At 39.2% G+C, this 13,888-nt stretch overlaps 1 protein-coding gene across 6 annotated transcripts in view; it reads right to left on the bottom strand.

Annotated features, from left to right (window-relative positions):
- Positions 1–13,888, bottom strand: part of AK8 (adenylate kinase 8) — a 69,088-nt gene that overhangs the window by 35,106 nt on the left and 20,094 nt on the right. For all 6 annotated transcript variants that reach the window (XM_030961366.1, XM_030961365.1, XM_030961370.1 and 3 more), the window contains 5 exons: positions 12,218–12,299; positions 10,639–10,710; positions 9,785–9,985; positions 6,900–7,031; positions 4,603–4,692 (listed from right to left, as the gene is read on the bottom strand). In XM_030961366.1, coding sequence (XP_030817226.1) covers positions 4,603–4,692; positions 6,900–7,031; positions 9,785–9,985; positions 10,639–10,710; positions 12,218–12,299 — 577 coding nt within the window. The remainder of the gene's footprint in view (positions 1–4,602; positions 4,693–6,899; positions 7,032–9,784; positions 9,986–10,638; positions 10,711–12,217; positions 12,300–13,888) is intronic.

Genomic DNA, 13,888 nt, shown 5'->3' with positions numbered 1-13,888 from the left:
CCCTACGTGCAGACTGCCATTGGGGACAGCTTCAGATACTACAACTTTAAAAAAAAATATAGAAAAAGGGAGAGGAAAAAACCTACACGGATTGTGTGTGTTCGGCTCTAACAGGCTGCAAACAGTGCAATGTTGTGTGTGTTCCATGAATCAGTCCTCTTACCTCCTGAATCTTCATTTTGGTGGGAAAAAACCCAATCACCCAAACTAATAGCAGTTCTCCTAGCTGAAAAGCAGAATCTTACTGGTCTGGGAGTGTTTTTTTCCTTTATTCTGCTTTCCTGTCATCTCACTTTTCGTGGCTCTATTTATTACAGCTTCACAAACAGATATATTAATTAGCAGTGATCACTCCATGCTATTTCACCACAAAAACTGGACAGAATGATATGCAGATTCCAACTGACTGATGACTTTCCCTACCTTTGTGATACCCCCAAAATGTTTCTGCTTGTCCTTTCATTAATACAATGCAAACACCAGGGACATTTAGGTGGGGAGATCAAAAATGCTTTCTGCATTTTTTTTTGGTTGTTCTCCCAGGGCATCAAATTCTGACAGACATCTTTAAGATGGTGATCAAAGATCATGCAGATGGAACTTTTAATTAATGTTTGTCCATGTTTTCAGTGAGACGTGTCCAGCTCTCCTCAGAATTGGAGCAACCTGAGGACAGGAATTCTGTTTGAAGGTTTCCTTCAGGTCTCATCTGTCCAGGGGAGGGCCAAGTTTATGGAACTGCCTCCTCAGAACATTTCAGAAGGAATCAAACCAAATAAATTAATTTATGGCACTTGTCTTGCTGCCTGTGGGAGGGTCCTGGCCACTGCACTCACCTCTTACTCCATTTCTTCCCAGGCTGCCCAAGCAAATGGTGTGTGCTGAATTTAGCATTATTGACCAAGAGTTAATCTAACTGGAGTTAGGGACCAGAAGATTGGCCTTAGACTCCAATGTTGGTGATTTTCTGTCCAGAGTATAGTGAATAATAACTACCCAGTACTCAGTGAAACCACAACTTCCTAAAGGAACAGTCTCTGCATTTCAGACTGGTGGTTGTCCAAAGCACAGCTCTGTGTTTATGACAGGCAGAAAGCTGTCTGAACTTATCCCCAAAAATGCATTTTTCAATATCTAGTGTGCACCTATTGTAGGCTAGAATGTCCCGGGAATTAAAAAATTAATGGGCTCAAACATATCTATGGTGCCGGCATTAGGTAAAACAGATCACCATACACAAAACTGAGGATTTTGACAAAAAACAGGGCTTTATGAGACAGCAATCATCAGAAAATACTGACAATGGGAATATTGTGTTACCTTTTGGGGTGAAAAACAGAATTGTCTGGGCTGTTCCTGAAAATACATGGTGTAAACATGAAGCAGCAGTACAGGAAAATGTGGATGGATCCTAAAGCCATGAAGAATCTGGGTTAGCCAAGCAGAACTGGGGCAGAACAGGCACTGGGCAGCCTCAAAAACTCAATAATGAGTCAGCTCTGAGCAGGCAGGGCTTTGAGCCTCCTACAGCACCACACCACACCCTGCTGGCACATTTTAAATGACCAATTGTATGCAATCAGTGCTGTCCACAAGAAGGGAAACACGCTGAGATCAGTCCCCTGGGGCAGCATTTTAAGAATATACGAGGCATGTCCTCAAGATTTTATGGCACTGCTTTCGATTTGACAAGTAATGGTTTGAGAACAACATTTTTCCTGCTCTGCCTTTGGTTCCCCTGCTCTGTGGAACGTCACTTGCAGGGTTCCCCACCCACAGGAACAGCTAAGCCTCTCAACAACCAGAAATGCAATGGAAAGGCTGAAGTTCTAATTGCTTTTCTACTTCCAGCACTGTCTGCTATTGGCTACACTGAGTTTTTGCAAGTGAGATTTTCTGGAAACTATCAATAGTCAATCACAGCAGGAGAATTTTTCCTCTGTTTCAACCTGGCTGCAGCAAGAGAGCAAAGATGCAAAGATTCTTTGCCCACCTTTCCTCTTCAGTGCCCTGTGTTATTCCATTTTCTCCAAGCCTCTTGTGAGGGCAGTAATGAATTCTTGTTAGTGTTTACTAATGTAAATTCATTCTTTGTTATCCCTGGGAGAGGAGGATTAGCAAAATGACAGAACTTATTATTTCTGGTTTTGCTGGATGATATTTATCTTTATTCAGCCCTTAATTTTGTGCTGTGTCCCACCAAATAAAATATATATGTGCATATCAGCAAATCTAAGGGAGAATTCTTAGCATAATGCACAGAAATATAGTTATGATCCCTATTAATATTCAGAAGTGTTGTACAGCTTTATCTGCGCATGCTGTATTAAAAAAATTAATCTAAATCTGAAATAATTTCTAATTTGGAGGAAGAAAGGAATTACAACTTCAATTTCATTTTCCTGAAATGAAAGCAGCTCCCTTGGACTAAGGATGTTCATATTTTTAGGACTGGCTAAAAATTATGGTCTGTGCAATTATTTTACTGTACTGGGAATGCATCTCCTTTAAGGAACTTTAATGGTTAAGATGAAGTTTATAAAACACACAAAGAACATTTTAGTAAAGGAAGCTCTTAAAGGAGCTATCTTGAAATAAACAGATCATCCAAACTCCCACCTCAGCCATAACTGAAATTTAGAGAGTGAGGTATTTACAATCCTCCTCTCCACAGAGATGAGCAGACAGTGAAATTACAGCATGCACACAAGATTCTGAAATTAATGGATAGCATGAAAGTCAGGGCTAGAGCTTGAAAGGATTTCTATGTGGGAGTTAAACTGAACTCAAAACTCAAATGTGTTTGACCACATTCAGGTCAAACCAGATCACACAGGAAGGAATTACTGGCATACCTGGAGATCCACTGCACACCATACTCTGAGATCTCCTACCTTTGAGTTAAATGCCCATTCTGGGTATCTCAAACTCAGAAAATCCCCTCCTAGATCTCTGTGCCCATTCCAGAGGACCCAAATTTCCCCTGTGAGGCTGCAGAGGTTCCTGCTGTGCATCCCCATGGCCCCAGAGCAGCTCCCAGAGCAGAAATTACAGCATGCACACAAGATTCTGAAATTAACGGATACCATGAAAGTCAGGGCTAGAGCTTAAAAGGATCTCCATGTGGGAGTTAAACTGAACTCAAAACCAGCCACATTCAGGTCAAAAAGGAAGGAATTATTGCCACACCTGGAGACCTCAGACCCACTGCACGCCGTACTCTGAGATCTCCTCCCTTTGAGTTAAATGCCCATTCTGGGTATCTCAAACTCAGAAAATCCCCTCCTAGATCTCTGTGCCCATTCCAGAGGACCCAAATTTCCCCTGTGAGGCTGCAGAGATTCCTGCTGTGCATCCCCATGGCCCCAGAGCAGCTCCCAGCAGCGTGGTGCCTGCTGTGAATGCTCTGAGCTGGTCACTGCATTGGGGGTAAATGCCACCCATGCACTGCAGATGGAGTTCAGAGTTAAAATCCTTTATTCTGTGGCTTGATAAAGTGCCTGGCAGAGGGATGGCGCCCCCAAAGCTGCAGGCTGCCAAAGATCTTTTGGAAAAGTCCTGAATCTCTGGCTTTGCTATCAAGGGAGCCTTGATTTAACCTCAGGTAATTTTAAAGGATTGTGTTTCAGAGCTGTCTAATTCAGCCTCAGAATTTAACTATTGTGCTCAAACAAAGGAGATTTTCAAGCTTTTCACCTTACCAAATACACTTCTTTGCTAAAAATAAAGGACAACAAAGATTTCTCTTTGCTCTGGGGGGCTTTGCTCAAAATTCCATTAATACTGAAGTTTAACTGAGATTTCCCCATTTCAGCACAATTGTCTCCTGGTGTTTGTACCACTGGAAACCATCTGGGCTGTTGCCAGAGACAGCACTGAAAGTTCCTCTCCCAGGCCATTGCAATTTGGCAAAATAAACACTCTTCCACCCTCCAGCAACATGACTTCTCCTCTTTAATTACAGATATTCTCTGATTTCTAACACCCACCACACACAGACAGCAGGACAACTGTAACAGACAGACAGGTTTAAACTGCTGCCCTCAGGAGCTCACAGTATTTATGATTTATCTGAAATCCCTGCAGAACCTTCCAAAAGCAAAGTACACCCAACATTTGTCATGGCAGTCACCTCCCACAATCAAAAATGCTGATAGAAATGAAGTACAAAGAAATTTTAAGTTTAAAATATTGACATGAAAGTAGAGGAAACTATGGTAGCATTCTAAAAGTCAACATCCAAATATAAAATGAAACACCATATTATTGTGCTTTGAAAGAAGTTTGACACAATAGTGTGCTTTAAAAACAGTTTGAACTGATACCAGAATTTTAATTTAGATTTAGAGATTAAAACATGGAATTCAGATGTGCACAAGAAATCTGAATTTTGCTACAACAGTGAATATTTGCTTTGAGGATATAAAAAAACCTTTAGAAATCAAACTTCTGTTACAGAGCCCTACAAATCCCATGGAATAAATGGAATTAATTGACTTTCAGGTTACCCTGATTAGAATCCGACCGACAAAAATTCACTCACAATTTGGTTTTTGCTACAAATTCGTAACTACAGTGTAATGAGACAACAATGTGCCCTACCTGGGCATCCACTGTCAATGTAAGGCTTAACGAGTTCTCCAAGTTTTGTGTTGTCTGCAACAGCTTCCTTTAGCAGTTGCCCACAGCAAACTAACAGGAAGGAAGAACAAAAAAGACACAAGGTTAAATTTTAAAAAGGAGGCAACAAAGCAAAGCAAAGAAAAGAACCCAGAAGCTGCATACTGGAATAAGGTCACTGAATAAAATAAAAGTTGTATGTTTTTTGAGTTTGTTGTTAGGGTTTTGTCGGGTTTTTTTTTTGGCCAAGCAGAGTGAAAAGCAAGGAGAGTGAGGATATGGAATGCAAAAAAAAAAAAAAAAGAATATATTTGGCAAAGAACATATTAAAAATGGAGAGAATGATATTCATCAAATATATTTCTCAAATAACAACTCAAGGGATTGCTGGTGGCTTTCACTTTTTATAAACTTGTAATTACTGAATGAAGTTCCAGCTGCTGAACAGCATCTGAACCACTCTGCTGGAGGTGCAGCACAATGCTCAGTTCAGGAAGGGCCTCCCTGGATCATTTAATGATCACGTAAGGATTACATTTAAAATAACTGTGCTAATGCAATATTATCATTGATTTCAAGCACACACAGAACTCCAGGAGATGCAGATTTCAGGTCTGAGCCAGGACAGCTGTACATGAAATATTCCTGGTTTGGCCTTGGAGGGCACTGGCTGCCCAGGTGAGAGAGGGAACCAAGACATGGAGAGGTCACACAACAGCAGAAATCCTGGTTACAACACCAATTATTTTTGGTAAAAATATTAGCTATAGGTCCCCCTGGAGATTATTCAATTAATAATCCTAAATTGATTCCTTTTTCCCTGGAATCAATAGCACAGACAGGCACTGCCTTTGATGGGAGAAGATGGAGCCCTTTAATCAGTTTATTGCTGTTAATCACACTGCCAGGCCAACAGGAGTGAGAACCCCCCCAGCAGTGCTCCTGGGACAAAGCTGATAAAATTCAATGTTTAAGTGACAATTTGAACAGTCACCAGTTGTCCTGGAGAAGCAAATTCATATTCATAATAAATAGTGTAAAAAACACAACACAAACTCAGTGCACAGCCCCCAATTTAAGACATCTAATGAGTACACACCTAAATTCAATCCAATTCATGAGACTATTTAAATATAGATTTAAATTTCTGAGTCTGAGCTTCAAGCCCAATGGCCTAATAGAAATTAAGTGTATGCTGAATATTATTCTGAAAAATTATGGTATTCCAACTCTGTATTGAACATTTAATTCTTCTAATATTTGGGTTATAGAATACTTAAAATAAAATTCAACATATGGGTAAAGCACTGGTAATGATTTTTAATAAAAAGAGCTGCAACTCTCTCATATTGTAGTCACTTTAGAAAAAAAATGCAAATTTTGACCTAGATGGAACGCTATGAAACCTGCAGTTTTAGAAAAAAAGTTGAAAAAAAATTTAAAAGGACAATAATTTTTATTACATTCAAGTATGATTTGTTTTCTTTACGCCAATTACACAATTAATAAATCTACAAATATTTAGTTTTTCACATGATATTTTAAAATACAGCAATGGCACAATAACTGACAGCAGAAATATTCTATCAAATCTGCCTTTTGCTTAACTAACATGATGTGACTAATCAGCAAATTTTACAGCTATCAGACATGTGTTTGAAACAATTTATGGCCACTCCACAGTTGGAAGACACTACAGAACATGGAAAATATTACACTGATCCTCACCAAGCTGCACTTTTATATACAGAACTTTTTAACATTTAAATGCTAATTATGAACAAGTCTCACGCAGAATTTTTTGGACTTCCTTTACAGAAGATGATGCACTTTTAACTAATTCCTTCATTTTCTCACACATTTCTTGAGCTGTGCAGAGCCTGAGACCTCACTAAAGTTCAGAGTGAATTCTATTTTAAAAATGCTCCAATTTTGGTCAGAGAGCTGAAACTGAAATCATTACTCATGATCCACTGATCCACAGAAGAATTCAGAGCACTGCGGGAGTCTAACAATAGAAAAATACAGATGCAAAAGGTATAAAAAATGATGAAATGATGACTAAAAAAAAACCTTAGAGCTGGTTTGTCAAAGCACATATACTCGGTTTACACTTCTTTTCATTCAAATACTTTTCAGTTCTCTCAAAAAATTGACATCCACAGCGATGGACAAAGAGAGACTTTTTATAAGAGAGTAAGACAGAGACAGCAAAAGATAAATGATCAAAAAGAGAGAAAGGGGGAATTGAGCAAAGTGCACGTTTACTGAGAACTTACTGTTGATAACATCGTATTTCTGAGCTATTAGTGCTGCCTGCAGGCTCTTCCCACTGCCTGGGGGGCCAAAAAAGAGAATCCTGGGTGTGAAGGGGGCAGCAGATCGGTGCCGGGTTTGGACAAAGGCAAGAACTGCAACAGGGGAGAAAGGCAAAAAATTAACCCATTTCTATTTAAAAAAATATAATCATTTATTAGCTACTCTCTTCTTAAAGGCAAGAAATTAACCCATTTCTTAAAAAAAATAAATATAATCATTGATAAACTACTCTCTTCTCTTAAAAAAATGTTGATTATGGTTTATTTTATCACTGAAACATCCAGACTCTGCACCTAAAATCAGGACACGGATATAAAAGTGTCCTGTCAGCAATTTACTCTGAGAGGCATTTTAGAAATCTCACTATCATTACACTCCTCTGTCTTTCATCAGTGCCTGTCAAACCCTTTTAAAGAGCAGATTCAATTAATAATTGCTCTCTTACCATGTTGTTTTTAGCAGAAGTAATTTTTGCTTGATAGCTACAATTTTACCATGCAAATTATAGAGGGCTGTAATTACATTTAATACTTTCTGCAGTTTCTGAACAAATATTTAAGTGTAAAAACTTGGGATGTTAAATTAATGACATTTATCCAGCTGTGTGTGATTAAGACTCCTAATTACAATATTATAGACTTGTAGCACAGTGTGTCATGACACTGCTCAGCCTTGACAACACAGAGCTGAGTGTGGATGTTTTATTCTTTTACCCATCCTTTTTGTGTAACTTGTAAAGAATATTTGAGCTTCTCTGCCTGATTCCACCCAGTTGCTGGACACCATCCTCCTAAATTTTGCTTCAAGCAGGAAATAGAAACTTCAGGTCAACCTGCAGGTTTGGAAAGACCAGGGGACATGTGAAGCATCATCAGCACTGCCACATTATACAGACCTGGACTGGGTTACAATCCCAAAGGAGAACCTGAGAGATCATCAAGAGATGTCACAGCATTGGCAGTGAGGACAAAATTGGGATTGTATTTGGACACAGCTGGGGACATTTGATGGCTGAGAATCCCAGAGATTTTCTGGGATTTTTAGAGCAGCCCAAGCCATACTTGTGACATCTTTTGGCTTTTCCAGGGATCAGTCAAATGCCAAAGTTAAACTTTCTGGCACTGATCCCACCTGCCATGGTTGGCCATGGTCAAAGCAGCAAGGACACATCTGCACAGCTCTGATTCCCCTGGGATTGCAGTGGATACACCTAAAGGTGAGCCCAGATCAGCTGCAGCCTCTCAGTTTTTGTGAGATCTTCAGTTCCAATAAAAGGCTCTCCAAAGAGAGTCCGTGTAATAAAAAAAGAATTTTAGGTTCAGGCATAGGACAAGATTAAGCATGACTGTTTGTATGAGTCATAAGCTATATTAAAAAGCACAAAAGGATTGGTGGGGAACAGGATTTTAGGAGGTATTGTCAATGCCTTGCTCTGTACCAACAATTTTTCAGGGAACTCTCCCTTAGATGCTTTGGTATGGTTAGAAAATATTTTCTAATAAAGCAACACCTCCAGCAAACTCCAATTTTTACACAGCAGCCCTAAAGTATGGAGAAACCAAAGGTGCAGCCCCATGGGATTGGATCCATCCCTTCCTGCAGAGCTGGGATCCTGCACTGGGTGTCCTTCCCACATCAGGGCAGCAGCAACTGCATTCAGTTCACAACATTTTATAATTGTGTGAAACAACCCACAATACTGCTCATTTTTATGAGAGATCTTTTTTTTTTTTTTTTAAATCTAGCTGGGGCAATAAAAATCTAAACAAAAACACTGGAAAATCCTACTAGAAATTAGTGTTTGCTGCATGGAACCCTGAGTATCAGCTACCCAAGCAGTGCTCCAGTTATTCTGAACATTTTCCACAACCCAGTGTATTGAAAAGCACAAACATTACAGGCAAAGCACCCTGCTTACAAATGATGCTTAATTTGCAGTAAATAACCAAGTTAATTAGGAGTAATGATCCCCTAGACAGTCTCCACATCTAATTATTCTTTAAAAAAATCTGGCTGCTTGATGCACTGCAGAAAAAAAGATCTAGAGAGGATTTTTTCATTCCAGTTTTCAATTTATCTCACTACATTATTAATTAATAATAATTAATATTCAGGCACTCACATTTTTATTTACAATTCAAGGCATGAATTCTTTATGAATGATGATATGAACTTTTAAATTTAATTAAGTAATTTAGAGGTAATTAATGTGGAAATTCAGAATATAAACTTCCTACTTGTTTATCTTAAAAGTGCAGCACTTGTTATTAAAAAAAAAGACCTTTTTGAGATGCAAAATTACTGGGATATAAGAGATCATCTGCAGACTGACAGCTACAAAGTACATCAATTGGTCTTTCTGGCAGTTTCCTTATCCTCTTCTAGAAGGATCAACATTAAAAGTCAGATTGCATTACAGTCAAGCAAAGGCAAACAAGAACTGATGAACAGGAAAGCTCCCAGCACAAACAGCTTTTAAACAATGAAATGTTCCCAGCTTTGAACTACTCCTCCTTGTTGTTCTCAGACTTTGGAAGGTACTGGCCCTTTGGGAGATGAACAATTGAGCCACAGGGCTCCCTTTTAGAAGAGACACCACAGAAATGATGGTGACATTTGCTCTACTGAGTCAGCTCTTCCTTGGCAGGGCTGTGAGCTGAGAATTTCCAGTTACCTGCACTTACTCCAGTAAAATAATTACCAGGAACAGCCCAAATGCTGCTCTAGAGAGAGCACAACTCAGCTGGGAGCCATCTGTGTTGCCTAATCCTACAAAGTGACTCTAAGAGGCAGGAACCAGCCCTCAAACAGGACCTGCTCCACCCGCCACAAAGCACAGATTTACCCTGTGAGAGAACATCCACGGAGGGCTGGTCTGCATTGATGGATTTCAGAACCTTCTGGTAGATGTGGAAAACCTCAGGGAAGTTTCTGTGATATTCCAGCAGCTTCTTGGACACCTCCTGCTCAGAGAGATCTTCTGGTTTCACCAACCTCTCCTGCACCAGGGGGTCACTTGGCCAGTCAAAGGTTGTGTGGAAAACCTCTACAGGGAACATGGTTAGGAGCTAAGAGCATGAATTAACAGGTCTCTAATTAAGAATGTCCCTCTTAATTCCACTCCTCACAACTAAGAGCATGAATTAACAAATCTCTAATTAAGAATGTCCCTCTTAATTCCACTCCTCAGAACATCCAACCTGAATTTTTATTGAGCAACGGCAGGACTTTATCTCGTGGTGGATGATTGATGATAAAACTCAACAGACAATACAGAGCTGAGTGGATTTGACAGTTTATTTTATTTAATAGAAATGCTTTTATTTAACCTAATGGAAATGATTTTATTTACCCTAAAAGCATCCCTGCACCTCAGAAACAAAGCAGGACCCAGCAGAGATGCACAGGAAAATTATAAACTCATATGGACAGATCTAACCTTTAAATATTTTGTACTGCCATAGTCCAGTTTGCAGGCTCAGTCCTGAGCTTTTTATTTCCCTATATTTTGTTGGTGCTGAAAATAAAGCAATGTCAACAAATACCATTTCCAAACAGCTGAAATTTATAATTACATATTCCTACTAATTCTTAAAGGGATCCCATTTAAATTTTAACCCCAAGAGTAGTACTACAACATTTCTGAGACCAAGCAACACTGCAGTGTGCAGGGGAGGTCAGGAACAAACAATACTGCACCTTGTGTGAGGGGATCCAGCCTTTTCCCACCACTCCTCTCAATCAGCACAGTGTCTGGGGCATACAGCATAACTAGGCAACAAAAGAAAAAAGGGGAAAAAATTAAAAGCGTAGCTCTTGTTAATAATTTGTTTTATTCCCTGTAACTGTTCAGATGTATCCTAATATTAAAGGTGGCTGAACTTATCTTGAGCACATTTCATTTCCCAGCATTCTCCCTGCAAATATTTTAGTTCACTTTTAATCAGAATTTTGCTTCACCTACTAAACAATACAGTGGGATAAAATATCCACAAATCCAGTACCCATGGGCACTAACTGTCCCCATTATCCAAAAAACATCACCAGCAGCAATAAAAAATTGTCTCTGGAGCCTCAGACAGAAGTTCCCACTGAGCACTCAAGACTGATTCTCTTCTACACCACAAACATTATCTCTCACCCAGGTTCTTTGGTGGTGAGACCAGTGAAACTGATTTTTTTATACATAACCTCACAGAAAAGTGTTCAAACTTGATTAGAAAGCATCAAAAGAGGAAGAACCTGTCAGTTCCCTGGGTTGCTTTTGGCTAATCATCCTTGCAGTTAAACACTGTAATTTAATTACTATTTTCAGTGCATTTGATTACAGGTTTCAAACAAGTTCTTTTTTATGACTTTCTTCTTTGTGTTAAATGGCTTTTTCAGGCACTTTTCTCCCTATTAAGGTACTCACACACAGTAAATCTCATCTCCTCTGAATCTTCTTTTTGATTAACTAGACAGACTGAGCTGTAAGATTCTCACTCAGGTCTTGGTGGCACAGATATAATTGTGAGCAAAACTCAACTTCAGATGTTATTAGGTATATTAAAAATACATGCAAGTACTAGACATTAAACATTTTTGCCTAACTCTACTGCAGTGATTCTGAGTTCTTCATTAACAGTTGAATATCATCCAAATCAAATCCAAAGTGACAATTCATCAAGTCGGATAAATTCTGCTCACTGGCAAGCTCTGCATTTACCATTTCACACTGCATTCCACACAATTGCAGTAATTTTTTATATTCTAAGTAGGTCCTTTAGCTATAATTTGGGACAAGTTGCTTCTCCTGTATGGCAAGGGCAGCTTTCAAGGTCTGTAAAACATTCCACCCCAAACCAGCCAGAGTCCAGCCCCACTCTGAAAGGTCAAGCTTAAAATCATCATGTTTCCACTTCACTTGGTGAAATTTACATTCCCTAATTCAACAGAAGCATAAATTTGTGTTTAGCACATGAGGAACTGGTTTATTCTGAGGATAAAAACTGATTTTTAGAGATGCAAGTCAGGAGCAAAGCCACTTTTAGCTGCTCAAACCCACTTGGTGTAGGGTCTGGAATTTGGAGAGTTCTGACGTGGAAGGAGAAAAGGCTGTGAAAGACAGGGCTTAAAATCTCCCAGGTTACCTCAGGCTTTCAACCCTACTGAAATATTGCGCTGTCTGGTGACTCTGTCTCCAGCACTGGTATTGAATTTATTGAGGATTTTTTGAGACAAACCCTTCCAATCTTTCCTCCTGGATGCAATCACACACAAACCATGTACTGCTTACCAACATGCCTAGGAAAAATGCCAGATGATTGCAGCATCCATGCCTGCTCCTGGTTTTCAGGGAAGCCTTCCAAAATCCATCCCTATTGAACAAAAACATGAAACAGTTATTGATCCTGGAAGAGAAAAAAACCCCACAAAATTCATACTAAATCTCAGGGCTGTTTACACAAAAATTACCTCGTTCTGATCCTTCCACAGCACAGTATTTCTCATGGATGCTTGTGAGAGAAGAAAGCAAACATGGAGCACTGATATTTTTGTGGAATGATTCCACTGCCACACAGCAATGGGAACTTATAGATTGGAGCAATGATTTTTTTTTTCATGTTTCAATCTTAAAAATAAAAACAAACCAACTTCTATCTCAAATAAAAACAACCCAAAACAATTTCTACAGTTTTGAAATATTCAAAAGGATACCAGCCCACATTGTGTACATATATAAAAAAAATAGGAGCTAAACAAATCTAAAGACAGATTTAATGCCAAGAATACTGAGGAAAATATGCATGCTTTCATTATTTTCTTAAATTATACAGGAAAACTCACAGCAATGGAACCAGTGTTCCCAGAGCTAATGAAGCAACAGAGCAAAAGAAAGAAAAAAGAAAAAAGAGCTTTTTGCTCCCTTAAGTCCTTGTTATAGCCAGCTAAGTGTTGGATTGAGCATCTTTAAAAAAACATTTACGCATCTGTGAAATACCGACGGAGAGCTGCAGCCTCACTCAGTTTTTGTCTGACGCAGTATTTGAAATCTAATCCACTTCCCAGGCTCACATCTGAATCTTCTGAACTCTCCCTAATTTATCTGTCAGTTGCCTGAGCACACAAGTCCTTGCTGTTCTATCCCACCCCTCCAAATAATTTTGTGATTCCTCAGGAAATCTGGGAGGCATCTTTGTGCTGAAATAAAGGAGATATTTTAATATTGCATTAGCTGGCAATCATTCTCAGCTCCCATATAAACCTGGTGCTCTGGCAGGGTGGGGTCCAAAGGTTCTCCAAGTATTTCAGGGAAATCTATCTCCAGGACGTCTGTGGGAGGGAATGGGCCATTCCAATTACACAAGAAAATAGAGCAGATTATTTAAAATTCCTTAATTAGCCTGGTTTCAGGAAGATGTCATCCTGCTGACAGATGTAGAAAATACAAGACTCAAGTAACTGCAAGCCATTTTTGCCACTCCCAGTGTTTGCTCTGCCAAATTAGAATGAACCACTGGCTAAGGTCACACAGGTGCTGAGAAATCAATTTATCCCTTGGGACTTGCAGAAGGCAAAGCTGAGTAATGTTTGTAGTGCTATGCCAGGAACTTCAGCACTAGTTTGGAATATACTGTGTAAAAAATACATATATATAGGGCCAGATCTTCTAGGGAGAAAGGTCTGATTGCAAATAAATCGATGCCAATTTACTATAAATGGCAAAGACTACAAATCTGGCTTGTTTTCTCCACTCTGAGTGCAACATTTTTGGAAACTATAACAAAACACATTTTAAAAAAATCCAAAATTGCCCCACAAAACCTGAAGTCACTACTGCTCATGGCTCAAATCCCATAATGTGCAACAGGCAGTAGACACAATACTATAACAATAACCAATCCATACTTTTAACAATCCACAGCAAACTTCTAGAGGTTTACACACAAATTTCAAAGGTCCTTAA

This window comes from Camarhynchus parvulus, chromosome 17, assembly GCF_901933205.1.
Source record: "Camarhynchus parvulus chromosome 17, STF_HiC, whole genome shotgun sequence".
NCBI lineage: Eukaryota > Metazoa > Chordata > Aves > Passeriformes > Thraupidae > Camarhynchus > Camarhynchus parvulus.
The sequence above is the reverse complement of the archived record's forward strand: the minus strand, read 5'-3'. Positions and strand labels throughout refer to the sequence as shown.